This window comes from Bombus affinis, chromosome 4 (genome assembly GCF_024516045.1).
Source record: "Bombus affinis isolate iyBomAffi1 chromosome 4, iyBomAffi1.2, whole genome shotgun sequence".
Lineage (NCBI taxonomy): Eukaryota > Metazoa > Arthropoda > Insecta > Hymenoptera > Apidae > Bombus > Bombus affinis.
This window is the reverse complement of record NC_066347.1, coordinates 14,652,147-14,668,785: the sequence shown is the minus strand read 5'-3', so window position 1 is coordinate 14,668,785 and position 16,639 is coordinate 14,652,147. Positions and strand designations below refer to the sequence as shown.

Genomic DNA, 16,639 nt, shown 5'->3' with positions numbered 1-16,639 from the left:
TTGCTTGCATTAATAAATTTTTACATCTTCAACGTTAATTTCCCCTCAACGAAATAGAACACGTGTACGACTCTAAAATGCCCTAATTGTGATTTTCATTTCCTACTAGGATTCGTCCTAATTACTATACTTTCCATTTTAAAGGTATACTTGTCTGTATTAGAATAAAAAGTAAATTTCCCTTTCTGCGATTCTGGTTTGTTCTCTCTTTTGAAACTTCTCTGGTGCAAATGAATATAGAGGGAGGAACTCGTTTCATAAAACATAAGAAGCGCTTCTAAATAATCAAATAGTCAGGGCAGCTCGATACATAGGAAACTTTGATACATACACATTGAAGTTGTGATGACGGACGAATGTTACGTCTTTCGCTGCACAGACAAGTTATATAAGAGTTTCGTGAAAATCCAGGCCCAAAATTGGGACATTCTTTGCGTCATTTTTTTACCATCTTAGCTTATCTTCGTATGTCCAAAAAGTAGTTGGAAACAAGCCATTTTACACATTCAGATCAGCGGAAGGGTATCTGAAACAAAATATATATTACGTTATGGTAAGAAAATTAAGAGGAAATTGCCGAATGTTCTGAAATTTAATTAAAATTATTTATATTAATAATCAGCCAAATTTTGCGCATAAAAGTTGTGTATGTATAAAGAAGAGCAGAATGTTGTATAAATATAATTGGCTAAGAGTTGCATTAAAAAGTTATACGCAAGAATGGTACACCTTGTTGAGAAAAGTCAGAAACACCCAGTATAGAATTATGATATCGTTGCTCGGCAGTGATAGTGATACGACTGAAAGTATTTCAAATTCACTGTTACTGAGTTTACATTATGTTTGTACTCTTATCATGTAAAACGGTATATTTATAATTCCATCAGCTTTGCATCAGAATGCAATATTATTGCAAATGTCGCTAGCAACGTGGTCTTAGTCTTACAACAACACCGGCTTATCTTCAATTGTTTTGTGACGCTACAAGTGGAAGGTTGTACTGCATTCGCAAACAGTGGCATACCTTGTGTTAAGTCAGCCTTACAGTGTCGTTGAAATGACTCACGAACGTTTCTTTGTAAATTAAATAAATCCTCTAAAATTTACGTGTTTCGAATCGTGCCGCTATCAACGACAAACAGCGACGCGATACATCCATATAAATATACAAATTTCGATCGACTTGAAAAGTTTCGTTCGTTTTCCTACTCGACCGTGTTCGCTGTAGGGCAGCTTTCTTCGTCGAAACGATGGCGCGTTTTCGAGCACCAATTTCGCCGGTTGTTTTGCCCGGCCTGCATGCAGAATGAAGCTCGAACGGCGAATTTTTTAACGGTGAATCGAAGGAAATGCCCCAAAGCAGCGATCACAGCCGCCTCTCGATCGGCCAGGAATTTTGCGAAAGTTGACGAGTGAAATTCTTACGGGCTGAAACACGAAATCCACCATGGATATCCAGAGACGATTATAATTGGCAAGCTGATTGACGTGGCCGCATCGATGGGGGAACCGATACGCGGCCGCTTCCGTTCACGCTCTTAGGCCAGTTTTACCTTCGGGGAAAAAAAAGTGAAAGGCCGGTTAATCGAATCTGGTCCTCGATTCGTATCGTGAATTTCGGCCAATTTAACCTGTGGCTGTCTCTTCGGTGAATGTTTCGACGTGAACGTTGGCTTTTTAGCACGTCGACAGTTTGGAATTCGAAGGTTTTTGATTTAATAAACTTTGGTTGGAGACATTTGAAAAACAATTAAAAGATTCAAAGGGCAAGCGATACGAGTAAGAATATTTTAAATCTGAGGAAATTTTGACCAAAGTTGAGTTTTATCAGAGAAATCGAAAGTATTTGAACATTCGTTAAGGAAAACTTTTATGAGCATGTAAGTGGAGATCTGTTTCACCTAAGAAATATTTTAACCAGTAATTTATTTTATATATTTCTTTATGTTGCGCGAGTCCTATATATTTTACCATTTTTCAATGAAATTTTTATATTATTTGATTTAAATGAACGTTAGTTTAAATTAAAAATAAATGCCAATAAAAGCGTAAGCGATCACAGACTATTTATAACAATATCTTTTCAAATAAATCTGTACCAATCGTTTTCCGTACTTATCTCGTTTCTTGGAAAAATGCACTCGTATTACTTTTCCATTCAGTCTCACGATTAATAGCAGGATTTATATTTTTGTAATAATAATCATGTAATAATCAATGATAAGTTTAATAGTCGTGAAATCGTGGCTGTGTGATAAATTATCGTAACTGGTTTATTTTCGAAACGTCGGCCATTGTATTGTTGTTATACGCAATATTGTTGTATCGGCACATACATTTTAAAACTGTGCATGTTAAAAGGGTATGATTAAGATGTAAATACAACGATTTGCGAGAAAAAGACTATATTTTCAAATTATTGATGTTTAGAGGTACATGTTCATATTCGAAGTCAGAAACAGTGGGAATCTGTTTTAGATTTGTACGTATCCAGCTTTGATACCTGGAGAAGTAAGGATTATCACTGCCGTGGCAGGAACCTTTATTTTCTTGATGTCTCCGACCCTGTACCTATATTCCCAACAAACAAACAAATTTACAAAATTAATATCATCGCAACAATGTTCGATAAACGAATTTTTAAAGCATCAATTTAAAGGCATCGTCTCTAAAAATGATACAATAGGAATTTATATATAATAAAATGAAAATTAATTTAAAAGAAAGAAATATAGTCGAGCAAAGAACTAATTGGATAAGATGTCGGAATAGACGTTTTTACTTAAGAAGGTAACAAGTAATAGGGTAATTTAATTAAAAAAGAAAAGAAAACAGTACATGATAGCAGAAACATGAAATAATTCTGTGGATTAAGAATTTAACAGGGGACAGAATAACATCAGAGTCACTTAATCCAACTGCGCTCATCGGATTTTCATATTACAATCATGCTTTCATTTTAAGGAACAGAAAATATTTCGAACGTTTCAAGAAAACGTTTGACATAAAATCGTTTAACGTAAATCAGCTGTTTTTCATATTTTCTTCGAACTTGAGATATCTTTTAACATTAGAGACGTACAATTGAATCGAAAATGATTAAAAGAACGCAGCAAGGATTAAGTAAACCTTTGTATCCTCGAATATCAACAAGTTTGAACGATGTTACGTTGCTTATTTGATCAATTATCGTTAAATATGCAATTTCTCTTCAAATAATTGAAGACATCTTTCCGTCTCGTTCGTTCCCTTTCTACCTTTTCTTTATCTTTTTCTTTCAATTTGAACAACGACGTTACAGTTTGCAAATTATTTCCAGTGCTTTTCACATTTCCCACCGTGTTGGAAGAAGAAAGGAAACTATGAAACGATACTCGACGCAATTGCATAAATTTGCCATGGCAGCGACGCAATTTAGATAAATAAAATTGGAGAAATTGTACACTCACTTAGAAAGCATAGTAGATTTAGCAGTAGCGTAAAACACATCCAATTTCTTCGGTGCGTTTTCGAATGCTGATAAATCCACTACGTCGTCCTTATCCGAGTAGTTTATTAGCGTGTAGACAGATTCACCCATCTTGGTTTCCCTGAAAAAATTATGATATCCCATATATACAGTGTATCGTTAAGAAACGAAGGCACTCTTAGTACCATGACTCATCGTATTGCAAACGCCGATGATCGCGATCAAGTAATTGTACGCTATTGTACAAAGGTATTTGTACAAATCAAATGTATCAATTAAATGGATAAATTAAACCTTAAGAATTTTATATTTTATAATCATCGAAGAATATTCTAACGTGATCAAATCGATGTACAAAAATCAATACGCGATCGTAAAGTCAGCGTTTGCAATCGTAGAACTATTTTATTATTTGGCAAGCTCTTTATTCTCTTTAATTTCTGAATTATAAGCCTGACGAAGAAGATTCTTAATCTGGCAGAAAGACTTCCGAGGTTAATAGAACCTGTGATATTTAAGTAGTAAATTTTAAGTAATAAATGTAGTAGTATACATAGTAAATGCTAAAATATATTCTTCCTGTCTTTTAATAGATGACTCAACCGTATAGTCTGGCAATTTCATGAAAATTAGTAAATATTACTGCTAATTATTAATTCAACATTAATTTGTAGTGAAATTGAAATATTCTTATTGCGAATCGACCAAAATATTTGGACATTTGCAAGTGATAGCGTAGATACATACTGCCACGCTATTAATCATAATTTTCTCGCGTTTAGCAATATATTGGACGAGTAAACCGTGGTATATAATCGTCGTAGTTTCATCCTGATTTACATGTACACTATCCTTACCTGGCAAACGCGAAAACGTTTTCACTCAACATCTTCGTAGTTAAGTCGGCTCCTTTAAGGTACGGTGACTTCCTCAGCGTTGACACTTTCTTGTAGAGGGTATAGAACGAGTTCTTGTCCTTCTTTTCGGCAGCCAGATTGACAGTCTTGTAATTATCGTTGACTTTCAGCCAAGTATCGGTGTTCGTGGAGAATCCTGCAAATCGAAATACTTGGTCATAGTTTTTGCGATTATTGCTTCCTTTTTTATTCGATTAATTGTAGTTAGTTAACTAGAGTTTCTGGAATTGGAGCTTCCTTTTATGAAATCTCGCACGAGGTTAGATACGGGCAAAAGATACAATCTACAATTCGCATTTTTCAAAAGATAACATTTTCTTTACCGTGATATCGTGAGTAATAATTATGCGTTGATAAATAATTACTACATTCTGTATTATTATTTTATTACTATGACAGGATGAAATTGATTTTAAAATAATTGATAGATATGGAATGAAATAGTTTCATCTGTGACAGTGAAACATGTTATGGCACGATGGAGAAATTATAGCTCAAAAATGATTCGACAAACGTACCAGGGTTAAAAATGTGAAAACCAAAGCTCATTTGAAAATCTTCTCATTCGCGTGAAAGTTATATCTTATTGGAAACTCACCGGCAGAAACGGAGTCATCCCATTGGAACGGTGTTCTCGCGGGATCTCTAGACGAAGTAGCGTAATTTTGTATACCAGCCATGCAACCCTGTGGGTCCTGTGTGTCTTCCCAAGTGATGAAAGTGTCCGACATACCGATTTCGTCACCGTTATACGTTACACTTACGCCAGGTAACAGAAGCGTCATTACGGTAAGAGCACGAGCTCGCGGTTCTCCTAATTTCGACACTAATCGTCTTTGATCGTGGTTTCCGACCTGTACACAAAATTTTAAGGTATTCAAAAATTTAAGATATCTTATTATTTCTTTTTTTTTTTTTAACTAACGATAATAGTATTGAGTTGAAGATATTTTAGCTTAAATACGTATAACGTTTGGGATTTTCTGCTTTTCTCCTCGATCGTCCTATTTCTTCCAACAAACGCTTTTTGTTGATTTTCCTCGACATAGAAATATCGATTTTAGGGCTTGAAATTTTAGGTTTTCGATCGAATGAGCTCGACAAAAGCTCGATGCGCTCGTGGAATTCGAAGAACGCGAGCGGAAAGAGGCTCGTTTCGTTCTCTTCCAGGCGTTTTGTGGACATTTTTCAAGCTCGTTCACGCGTTGCCTCTGCCGTTCAATCGCGCAGCCTCGAATTCGAAACAGTTAGGTGCTATCAAACATTTTTCCAATCGAACGACGTTCGACCAGTTTCGTGCGTTTGCTTCCAGGGTAATTTGATTTTCCTTCGATCTACAATCACGTCGTCCAACTTCCAACGTCCAAGCAAATACAGACGAAGAGAAGTGAATCGAGGAAGGATTTGGCGAAGAAAATTTTCCAGATCCTCGCCGAGGTTGGAGAAGTTAACATCCACAATTGCATGAGCGCGCGCGTACATGTGTGTGTGTGTGCGAGTGAATGAGAACATAGAAATGCCAACATGGAAGTTTGTCATCCTGTTACGAATTTAGAAAAGTGCGATACCAGCGAATATGAGAGGAGTAAATTATTGAAATAAAAGGAAAATTGATTATAGAATTAATAAACGATATAAGTGCTAAACAAATTTTAAGAAAGCAACTGTTCTAATGAAATTCTTCTTCTTGGAATAAGCTAGGAGTGATAGGATACTTTCTTGTAATTTTTAATGCTACCATAAGATAGAATTACGATTATAAGGGTTAACTAGATTATGATTGAAAAGGATGAATGTATAGTATATAAATAGATAATTTTTCCTGATCGTACAATATTTTTCCTCGCTTACTCTTCCCCTAAATTTATGAAGGTGATAAACGCTGTAAGTTTGTTGTATTTCAGCCAGACAATCTTTCGGTGGATGAATTATTCCGAAAGCAACTGCGAACTATGATAATTCCAGTCCAGAAAATGTTGAATGTCAACATTAATAATTTTGATAAATTTGAAATGATAAAATCACTTAAACATTGATAATGCGCATTGAACCATGTAGAAATCATTTTGACTGAATGTACAATATTTTGAAGAAACTATGTGTGTAAAGTTTTATGGGGATAAATGATAATCTAATAGAATGAATGATAGCGACCATTAAGCAATCCAATTTAAAAGTCCTCTTAAATATGTTAATCAGCTTTCTGAAAATATCAGTAACTTACCACCCAGTTAGGAATGCTATTTGTCGGCATGTTCTTCATCCAATTATCAACCACATTTTTTAAGGTTGTTGCGTTCGCTGTCGACTTGACATGTTGAAGCAGGTCAAAATTGAAGGGGAAGTCTGTTTCATATTTATAGTACTTCATCGTCATCGACGTGTTCGCGTATGCCTCGGTGAACATGTATTTTGGTTGTTTAAATTCATTCAGGACGTTTCTCCATCCAGGGATCAAGTCGTAACCTTTTTGCTGATGCATGGTATATGACCTATCGGTATAGTCAGGATTAGTAGAATCGTTGGTTTTACCTGACAAAGGTTCATCTGGGAATTGCATGTTCTCGCCAATAAATGGCAATGCATCTATTCTGAAGCCATCAACGCCTTTCCTCAACCAGAATCTCAAAATTTCCTGTAATATATCAATAAGCACAGAGTTAGACCATGCTATTTTGGGAAATATATCATTGGAAATAGTGTTTTTACGTATCTAAGAACGAAGATATTATTATATATATGTTAATCTTAAATATTATTACGTGTTGAGATAATATATACATTATACATATAGATCACAGATAAAAATCATGATAAATGTACTTTTAGTGCTTTTAGAAGCACAAGATGACGATTGTTTTACAGAAACGTGTCCTCTTGGGAATAAATCTGCTTTATAAAAATCGACTGAATACATATATCGAAGCTACAATCGTATTCAGCTACGTAAAAGAAGATCCTAATATAAAGAAATAAAATTCTTTTTACTTAGTAAATTCTGTAACTTTTCTAACGCGAGCTGATTTTCTCTTAACGCGGCTGAAATTAAATAAGTCAGGTTCTGAATTGACAGGTACACGTGCTTACCATCCGATAATTCGATTGATTTTGTTCGTTTCTACCTTTGTACCAATACATTTCCCCTGGTATACTTTTATTATTTCTGATTCACATGACTATTCATGAGTTCAAGTCTCTACACGTTATATTATATTACTTCTATGTTCGTATGTACGTTCGGTACTTCGGTAAATTTCTTCCAATTTATACGTACTCGTAACGTTTCTATAACAAAGATGTCGAGTTCGTTAGATTTCCGCGCTAAAATGTCAATATCGTACTGTTGGACTTTACAGGTAATCGTAGGTGAAAGATATAGTAACGTATGGTTGATTCGTATTAGTCAATGGTTGCGAGACATATGTCGATATCCGAAAGATTTCGCGGCGAAATTGGTCATGAGTACTTCTATTACAGATTGCCATTTATTGGCTCTCACATAATATTTACGATTGTATCTATCGTTCATGTTTGCTTTTTCTTTTATATCAAACAATTCGATCATATTGATCTATTAACAAGTTAACTAAAATTATTTTATTTTCGCTATAATTACCTAAAAGTCTTTGAATTTCGAAAGGACAAATAAATAATTTCATGTACGAAAGCTCAATTATAAATTAGTACGTCTGAAGCTAATAAGGATAAACGAGGTTACCGTAATGAATATTATTTCTTATTCGAATATCATAAATGATCAATTTTTCACTTAATTACAGATGATCGATATTCAAAATATTTTTTAGTGCATAGTTGAAAAACCTAACTGTATAATGTTCTTATATGTATTCTGCAACTTCTTTGTCGCAATCGCGCCGTGTTTCTCCCTTCGGTTCATTTAAATTCGATGAAGCAAGTACCACGTATCCCTCGATTTCGCATATTTTAAGCCATGGTCGTTCAAACCCGACATAGGTATAACATTCGCAACCGTAGTCAGATTTATATTTTGCTGGATAGTGGAACGAGCGGCTTCAGCCCTACTTGAATTTCAACCGTGGCTGACTGAATTTAACCGACCGTGTTTTCGTGATGTCCGTCGAATTTCATCGAACGAATTTGTGCCCATTAAAATTCAAATTTACCGCGGAATTCCGAAAAAAGTCACGAAACATCGCCGGAATCCTGGATGGATTCGGATTGATCGTGGATTTCATACCAAGTTCAAATATTTTTCCAAAGATTTTCTGACGTTTCGTGCATGAAAGTAGCGAATACTGAAATGGCAGACGATGAGGTATAAACGACTCATGAAGCTAATTAGGGCAATTACCACATTACCTACGTGTATTATGCGAAGGTGTTTGTAGTTTGATTAGCAATGCAATGGGACACGACTATCGTGATTGTATATGGAAAAATTTTAGATCAATTTGGGAATGCATACAAGACATTTATCGCAAACGTTCGCTTAATAAAATATATATTTGAAAAATTTCTTATTAAAAATTCCTAACAATAATCATATTCTCTGATAAATTAAAATATGACCAAATATTAAATACTAGCAGGAAACGTGCAATAAATTCTGAAAGAGAAATGACTTGCTAATTCTATTGAATTAACGTAGACGTCATGAAATTCCACGATGTTGACGAACTGTAACTCATATTCCTTAGAAATCGGTTCGGTTCGTTCGATAAATTGTGATTACGTTGAATCAACGAATAGCACGTCGAAGCAATATCTTTGTTTACGATATCATTATTTTTCATCATTTTCTCTTTTTCGTTTTAACGCGAGATAGAATGATCGTGCTTCGAAAAATCAGCAACTTCGGCTGAAATGATCGAAAGTTCGATATTATCTCGTGGAAAATGATGAAATCAAAGCGAGTAATCGGTATCTGTTTGACCGTATCTTGATCCTTGATTTATTACGATGTTAATTGTTGGGTCTCTGGTTAACGGTTAACGATGACGTTGAACGAGATCTATCATTGTCGTAAATTTTCCAGGCATTAAAACAACGATAAAAATTAAAAGAAGAGAATAGAAGAGCAAAAAACGGAAAATATGTTTGAGGATAAAATCGTCGAGTCGTGTTAAGTTCGTACAATCTTCATACTTGACACACGAATCATCGTTCGAAGAGATTGGAAACAGCTCGTGTTTATCGTGTACAAACGGAGTTTATTTCCCTCTTGTTAACAGTTTCGCGTAATCCGTTATTTTTACGATATTAAGATAATATTAAGATAATATGATAAAAAGAAAGTCAAGTATTGTAGCTTCGATGATGCAACATAGATATCACTATCTCTAAGTAAATATAGTCATGAAAACGTACACAATAAAAAAAACTTCTTACAACTACGAGTATCGATAAAGTGGATAAAAAGTGCCTCTATAGGTATAACAGTTTCTGTTACAACAAAATCCATTAAAATTGTTAGAAGTGTAAGAGATAATGGGGTAAATAGATAATAGGAAATTTACCCAGATTTAAACGTAGGTTTAAAGGAAATTACAGACAGTCTACGATAGTCTACAGTCTACATCTACAATAAGAGAGACACTGTCTTATTCTGTACCGTAGGCTACATATGGTTCAATTTAAAAAAATATATTCTTCGTGTTAAAATTATATTTTAACAAAAATATTGAATAAATTCGCGTTAAATTTGGTTTGCAAGTTGAACGTATTGAAAATCTTGTGTTTCGATGTGTTTACATTGTTCCAAAACAGGGTTCAACAAAGTTAAAATAAACACTATCAATTGAACTAAAGATATCTGTGATCAAAATAAAAAAGAATATGTAAATCCTAGTGAAGAATATCGTGATTACTTTAGTAACCGAGAATACTTTATCAACAAGTTCAACAATTTTACCTATACCGATAGATTTAAATAGAACTATGTACTTTTCAAACGATACTCACATGCATCTCCTGTACCACATCTGGATTAAAGAAGTCCAGATCAGGTTGTTCCTTTGAGAATTGGTGCAGATAATACGCCTTACGTTCATCTCGCCATGTCCACATTGATCCACCGAAAATGCTCACCTGCGCGAGAATATGTGTTTGTAAATTTGCAAAGTGCATAGAGGATGAACAAAGATTGCATAAGCTTTTGCCACGTTGTGTCGAAACGGATCGTTAAAAAATTGTTTAATTAAGTTAAATTAAGTGTAAAAAGTAATTTAAGCCTTCAGCTATGATGCGAGCTTGCCTTTTTCAGAACATGAAATTACATTTTTAAACAAAGATGGAATTCTAAATGTCATACTCGAAATTTTCGAATCGCACTTTGAAAGTAGAGCGAATGAAAAATTCTGGAAAGATCGTTCGAAATTACGTTCGAAAAATATTCATTCCTAGTTTCGAACGATGTTACTTCCGATTCGAAACAATTATGACAATTATCGTTAAAACGATAGGCAAAATTTTAGAAATATATATGTCCATAGATGAAATGTATCGAAACGCTGCGTGATTTATTCAAAAAACAGGAAAGCAATTACGATATCGCTGAATGAATATTTTGTTCATAACAATTTCATCTTGCTCGCGAAATAATTTGAAGTAATGAAAGGCACCGTGCGGTGAGAGTCATTGGTCAATGTGAAACATGTCATTATTTACTAAAGGTCAATATTACTTTCAAAATTATTACAGTGATAGATCAGTGGTATTGCACGATCGTAACGAACATTATCGTGAACTTATCGTTAAAATTGATTATCGTAAAGTTGGTCGTTCGGAAGTAACTAGATATTCGTGCCACTGAAGTTTCAAATGCTTAACAAAAGAAAGATTTAATTGTCAGTTTCAATTTCTACGCTGTTCGACTATTTTTATCTCGAAACGAGACACGGCCATTAAATTTCATAACTGCAGCGATGCCAATCGATCTGTATCAGTTTTGGTTATCGTTGAACGATATTTTCTGATCGATAACGACAGAATAGAAACGACTGGTAGTTTAATTGATTTCATTCTGCATTTACAGGCGAAGAAGAAATGTAAATTTCGACGAAAAAAGCATTGTTTACGCGATGAAAGGATGTAAACAGATCTTTTCACGAGGAAATAACGAGCAACGCGTATGTGCAAAAATTTCTGCAGGCTAGCAACATTGTTTCGATATTTTACCATTTCTGTTCCGAGTTTCTTGATATGCAGTATACTATTCCATACTCTTCATCTACTACGAGTCTACCATAAATCGTGAAATCTTTGGAAAAGTTTTGCTACAAACTTATGAAATTCTCGGCCATCGTTTCTACTGTCACTTCTACTTCCATTTTTCTCTGCCTTCTCAAGATCATTTATATTCAGCTATTCGAAAACTTCTTTACGTTTTTGATAGTAAATATATTCTACGCTGTATTTAATAGAATTGAAAGTGAATTAATTATTACGAATTTTTATCAAATATCGAAATATTAATTTTAAACATATAGTACTCTTGATTCGGTTGTGAAATCGATGAATTAAAAATGTTTCGTTTAGCCTTTAATGGCACGATCCATTTTAGCTATGAAGTTCCCGAACAGCCAAATAATATCAAGGTTTCATCTCAATGAAATTGTTAAAAGTAATTATTCTCTAACTTTAATGGATCGTGACAAGACATTCTCACACCGTGAAGTCCATTTCTAAATGAAGTTATAACATATTTTCACCTCTGTTGAAAACATCGAATGACTAGACTCTATCTGAAACTTTTATTGAGTGTACTTCAAGTTCATTCCTAATCGTAAGAAACGCTGGAGATCGGTAAAACTTTTCGACCAAGAAGGTACAAAGGTTTTTTTTTATACCTTTTTATGTATATTTTGTCCCGTACAGTTACTAACATTGCTAACATTCCTTTTAAAATTCTTCGCTACGCGATTCATACAAAATGTCTCATGAATATTGTTTGCGCGGAAGTAATAGGCGTATCGACGACTGTTTCACGTGAAAATATTTCGACCGCGTTAATTAACGAAGAATGCGACGCAGAAAAATTCGAAAACATGCTTCACTGTTTTTCTATTGAAATAATATTAGATAACTATTTATGGACATTGGGCAAGTATACAAACGAGATACGTCGGAACGTGAAATATGTAAATACTGACAATTTTATTTTTTTTTTTTCGAGTAATTAAAGCGGCTCGAGCATCGAGCAACGAATACCGGCAGTTGTATTTCACGAGGTCTTCTAATGTAAATTACGGGCGCAAAGGTGAGTTTTAAATTGAAAAATCTGTGTGTTTAAAATTCAGCGGGTTGCATATCATTATGATAATAAGAAGAAAAAAAAACCTAGATGGTACGTAATGATAAACAATATTACTATTCACAATGGTTATAAATAACTTTACCATAGCATTACCACAAAACAATAATATTCAAATAAAATTTGCGTGTTACCTATTTGATCCATCGTAGTTTTTGGGGGCTGAAGAATGTTTCAAGTAAGTTAAATCACACTTACCCAATTGGATGGCGGGACACGGGTGCCATTTTCCAATACTTTTCCTGGATGCCAGATATAATAATCACTGTAAGGCTTAATTCCCTTCAAGCTCTTCTGGAACCATTCGTGCTGATCCGACGTATGGTTCGGGACGAAATCCAGTAAGACCTTTATACCCACTTTGTGCGCTTCTCGGATCAGGTCTTCCAAATCCTGTATAGTACCAAATGTGGGGTAGATGTTCCGGAAATCTGAGATATCGTAGCCGAAATCTACCATAGGGCTGCTAAAAATGGGTGATAACCAAATTATGTCAACGTTCGCATCAACCAGATGATCCAACTTCTGTATGACACCTGTAACAGAAAAGGTCTCGTTTTCTTAGTCGAATTCTTTCGACGAATAAATTATATTCGAAAAAAAGGCAATTTGATGGAAATGTGTGTTTTTAAATAAATTTGACTGAATTATTAACACATGCAACGATAAATCTGCTACCGTTTTCAAGCTCCTTGCATTTAAATGCTTGGTACCTTTTACGAAAAATATTTGATCTCAGGTTTTCCAGAAAGAATTATAAAAGCTATATGCAAAAAGGTTTACTCGAGCAGAATTGTTTATAGATAATATACATAGAGATCAATTTCCAATGTTTCCGCAATTCAAGTTACGTTTGAAACGTGACATTCGTCAAATGAAACGTTGAAAAAATGAAGACTCGACGTATCACTTAAGCAGAATGTTTTAGTAACTTTAGGACATTGCTTTTAGGAAACAAGGAAAATTTAATGAGGATACTTATTAATAACTCAGGTATTACTGATTTCTTTTCGTGTATAAGTAAACATGTACCATGCTTTTACATTATTTCTCTCTTGATTCTTCTTTTCTAACAAACTCTCGACTCTTTTACTATACAGACCTACATCCTTCTGGTCTTGTTATCTGACAGTTGCTCGTTATCAGTGTAGCTTATTTTCCTTTGGAAGATTTTCATCCCAAGAAAATGTTGTAACAAGAAACATTTCAGTCTACATTTATAATCGTTATTGCTGGTTAAAAAGCAGCTCAGACATATTGAAACAAATTTATCTCAAATTTAAGTTACAATAAAATGTTTTTAAAGTTTATGAAAACAATGTAAATTACTCAGATATCTAGAATAAGAAGGTGAGCTTTGTAGAAAAATAGAGTACGATATATCGAATGATCGACATCGAGAATGTCATCTATTCAGCAAGGTTTATCGATTCTCTCAGTTCTTATCTATCGCTTCGTGAATTGAAAATTAACCCAAATATGCCTGAATTCTTTGATGATTTTCAATTATTTGTATCCTTTTCTCTTCATTTGTAGTCTAAATTCGATATGTCGATTAAATTCTAGTCTTGGTGTTAATCACTTTTGACATTTTTTTTACGACATTAAATTCTTCATTTGATAGCAATAAACTTTTTCTCGAAATAATATCTTCGTTGAATTATCAGAATCAGCTTAAATATAGTGACAACCAATTCGTCAACCACCGTGTATAATAAAAATAAATAGAATAAAAAATTAACGCAGAAAAATATACGTCGACGTTTTCATATATGTAACATTTCATTTAGAAAAATAAAAAGAGAACGTGTTCGTTAAATTTCAACTAACGGGAACTTGAAAATTATTTTCCAATGACGTCGCTTGCGACATTAAGTCAGAGAGGTGTAAATCTTTCGTAATGGCTGGAGCATTACAAAAAGGCTGAAACTCTTCTCCGGAACACGTCGCTCTTAAGCTGCGTCAAAGCGACCAAAGAGGCGAACGCAACGGAAGTTTCGTTAAAATTTATTTTCGCGTTTAAGCGACATTAACTTCTTCCGCAGAGTTCTCCACGTGCGATTGTCGCGCTTCACTTTCCTTTTTCTCGGCTAACGTTTGCGTTTTTAGATTTCCTTGTTAATTACATCCGTACCGTACTTGTCTTTGTTCGTTGTGGTTACATAATCTCACAAACAAATCGAAAGACGACGCGAAAAGGAAAAGCAATTATGCATCTGTTTACGAGCCGTGACACCGATGTGGATCGACCGCGTAACAAATGTTTCGCGTCCAATTATCCTTTGTAACTAGGGGTACATTCTCTGAGTAAAAAATCATTTTCTGCGATTACAACAATTAGATTTCATTTTCGCTTAGGTAGACTTATTTTTACTATAGTAGTAAAATAATACAAAGTTCAATAATCGAGACTTTTTGAGAAAATAAATTACTAGTAAATATTATTAATTAATTTCACAATATATATCGAACAAACGATACTTATTATGTGACCAGAAATTTTCAATGAATATTATCTATATATAATAAAATGATTGACGTATACTTGATTATGATTATATACGTAATAATAAACGGCTTTCCAAACTCTTCTAATATTTTCATAATTACGTATTAACATTGAATAATAATAATAAGTCGGTGAGAGATAGAAAAAGAATTTTCACTTTTTCGAATATACAACGATGCACCGAGACAGTGCCACTGTACCCATCTTCTAAATGGAATTTTGTAATCTTTTATTAACCATTCGATACATTTTTTAATTCCCTAAAAAGAAAAAAGTATCGAGGCACTTGGATCGAAAAATGCTTGCTTTTGTAAAACTTTGTGTACGAGGAACGTATTGTCTTTCATACACTAAATTTCATGAAATTAAAGCTGATATATCTCTTGAACTAAACATCTTTCTGCTCAAGCACCTCAGTACCATTTCTTTTTTTTTTTTTTTTTTTTTTACCATTTTGTAGAGAATTAAGGAATACCTGGTTAATAAATAATTGTAAAATTCCATTTAAAAGGAGATATTAAGAAAACATGGCAAGGAAAAAGTATCTACGAACATATAATTTTATCGTACTATTCAACTTTTCCCTCTACGGTTTCTCCTACCTTTATGTACGCCTCTGTATATTAAACAATCGACGGGATCATAAGTAATGAAAGAAAAAGGAACTCCTAATTGCAAAATACAAGAACATTCTAAAAACTGAAGGTTGACTGATTGTCAAAAAGAGGAACGTACCTTTAAGATCGCCAATGCCATCTCCATCGCTGTCCTTGAAACTTCTGGGATAGATTTGATAGACCGATGCGCCTACCAAACTGTTGCTCAAATATTTTGCGGTCGGTTTCCATGTGTATGAAGCGACCAGAGGCAATACCGTTAGGCAGAATACTATTAGCGCCCTCATGTTCCTAAGCACACAAAACGTTGAATATGAAATTAGTCGTCTAATGATTCGCGTGACTTCGAGCTTGGCGCACTCTGCACCACATCGTAAACACGTAGTTCGGTATTTAGTAGCGTGATACCGGTTCCGCTTGTTCTCGTGATAAACACGATATATATATATTGAAGTTTAAATAGTTATTTTTCAGAATAAATTACTTTTTGCAATATGTTGCTTAGCAATGTACAATTTGTCGTTTCGATATGGTGTTATTTACCTTATTTCAGCTACTCAGAGTAACTATGACAAGACCGATTATATCCGCTTGGAATATTTCGCCAGCGTTATAACCATCGACTGTGATGTAGTGCAGGATAGCTTCCCTTTTATACCACTTCTTGTTATGTAACGCATAATTGTCTAGAGTTTCAGTGGCAGGGTACACACATTCGACGATCAATCGTCCTTGTTAACTTTTATCGAAACGTGGTCGATTTACTTTTCGTCTGTGGAAACGTCATCTTATCGTGGAGACACACATTTCGTCAATAAGTGAAGTAAGTAAGGA

The 16,639-nt window shown here is 34.2% G+C and overlaps 2 protein-coding genes and 1 long non-coding RNA gene across 11 annotated transcripts in view; 2 read left to right on the top strand and 1 right to left on the bottom strand.

The window, feature by feature from the left end:
• The window catches only part of LOC126915553 (dual specificity calcium/calmodulin-dependent 3',5'-cyclic nucleotide phosphodiesterase 1-like), a 212,929-nt gene that overhangs the window by 160,474 nt on the left and 35,816 nt on the right, over positions 1-16,639 (top strand). The gene's annotated exons all lie outside the window — the stretch shown is intronic.
• LOC126915555 (alpha-glucosidase-like) lies at positions 2,389-16,100 on the bottom strand. Its single transcript, XM_050720321.1, has 8 exons — positions 15,924-16,100; positions 12,878-13,215; positions 10,330-10,455; positions 6,611-7,021; positions 4,985-5,240; positions 4,327-4,522; positions 3,450-3,590; positions 2,389-2,571 (listed from the first exon to the last, which is right to left on the bottom strand). The coding sequence occupies exons 1-8, from the start codon at positions 16,090-16,092 to the stop codon at positions 2,475-2,477; spliced, it is 1,734 nt and encodes a 577-aa protein (XP_050576278.1). The 5' UTR covers positions 16,093-16,100; the 3' UTR covers positions 2,389-2,474.
• Positions 10,450-12,821, top strand: LOC126915558 (uncharacterized). Its single transcript, XR_007710253.1, has 2 exons — positions 10,450-11,039; positions 11,402-12,821. It is a non-coding gene; the product is annotated as an uncharacterized LOC126915558 (long non-coding RNA).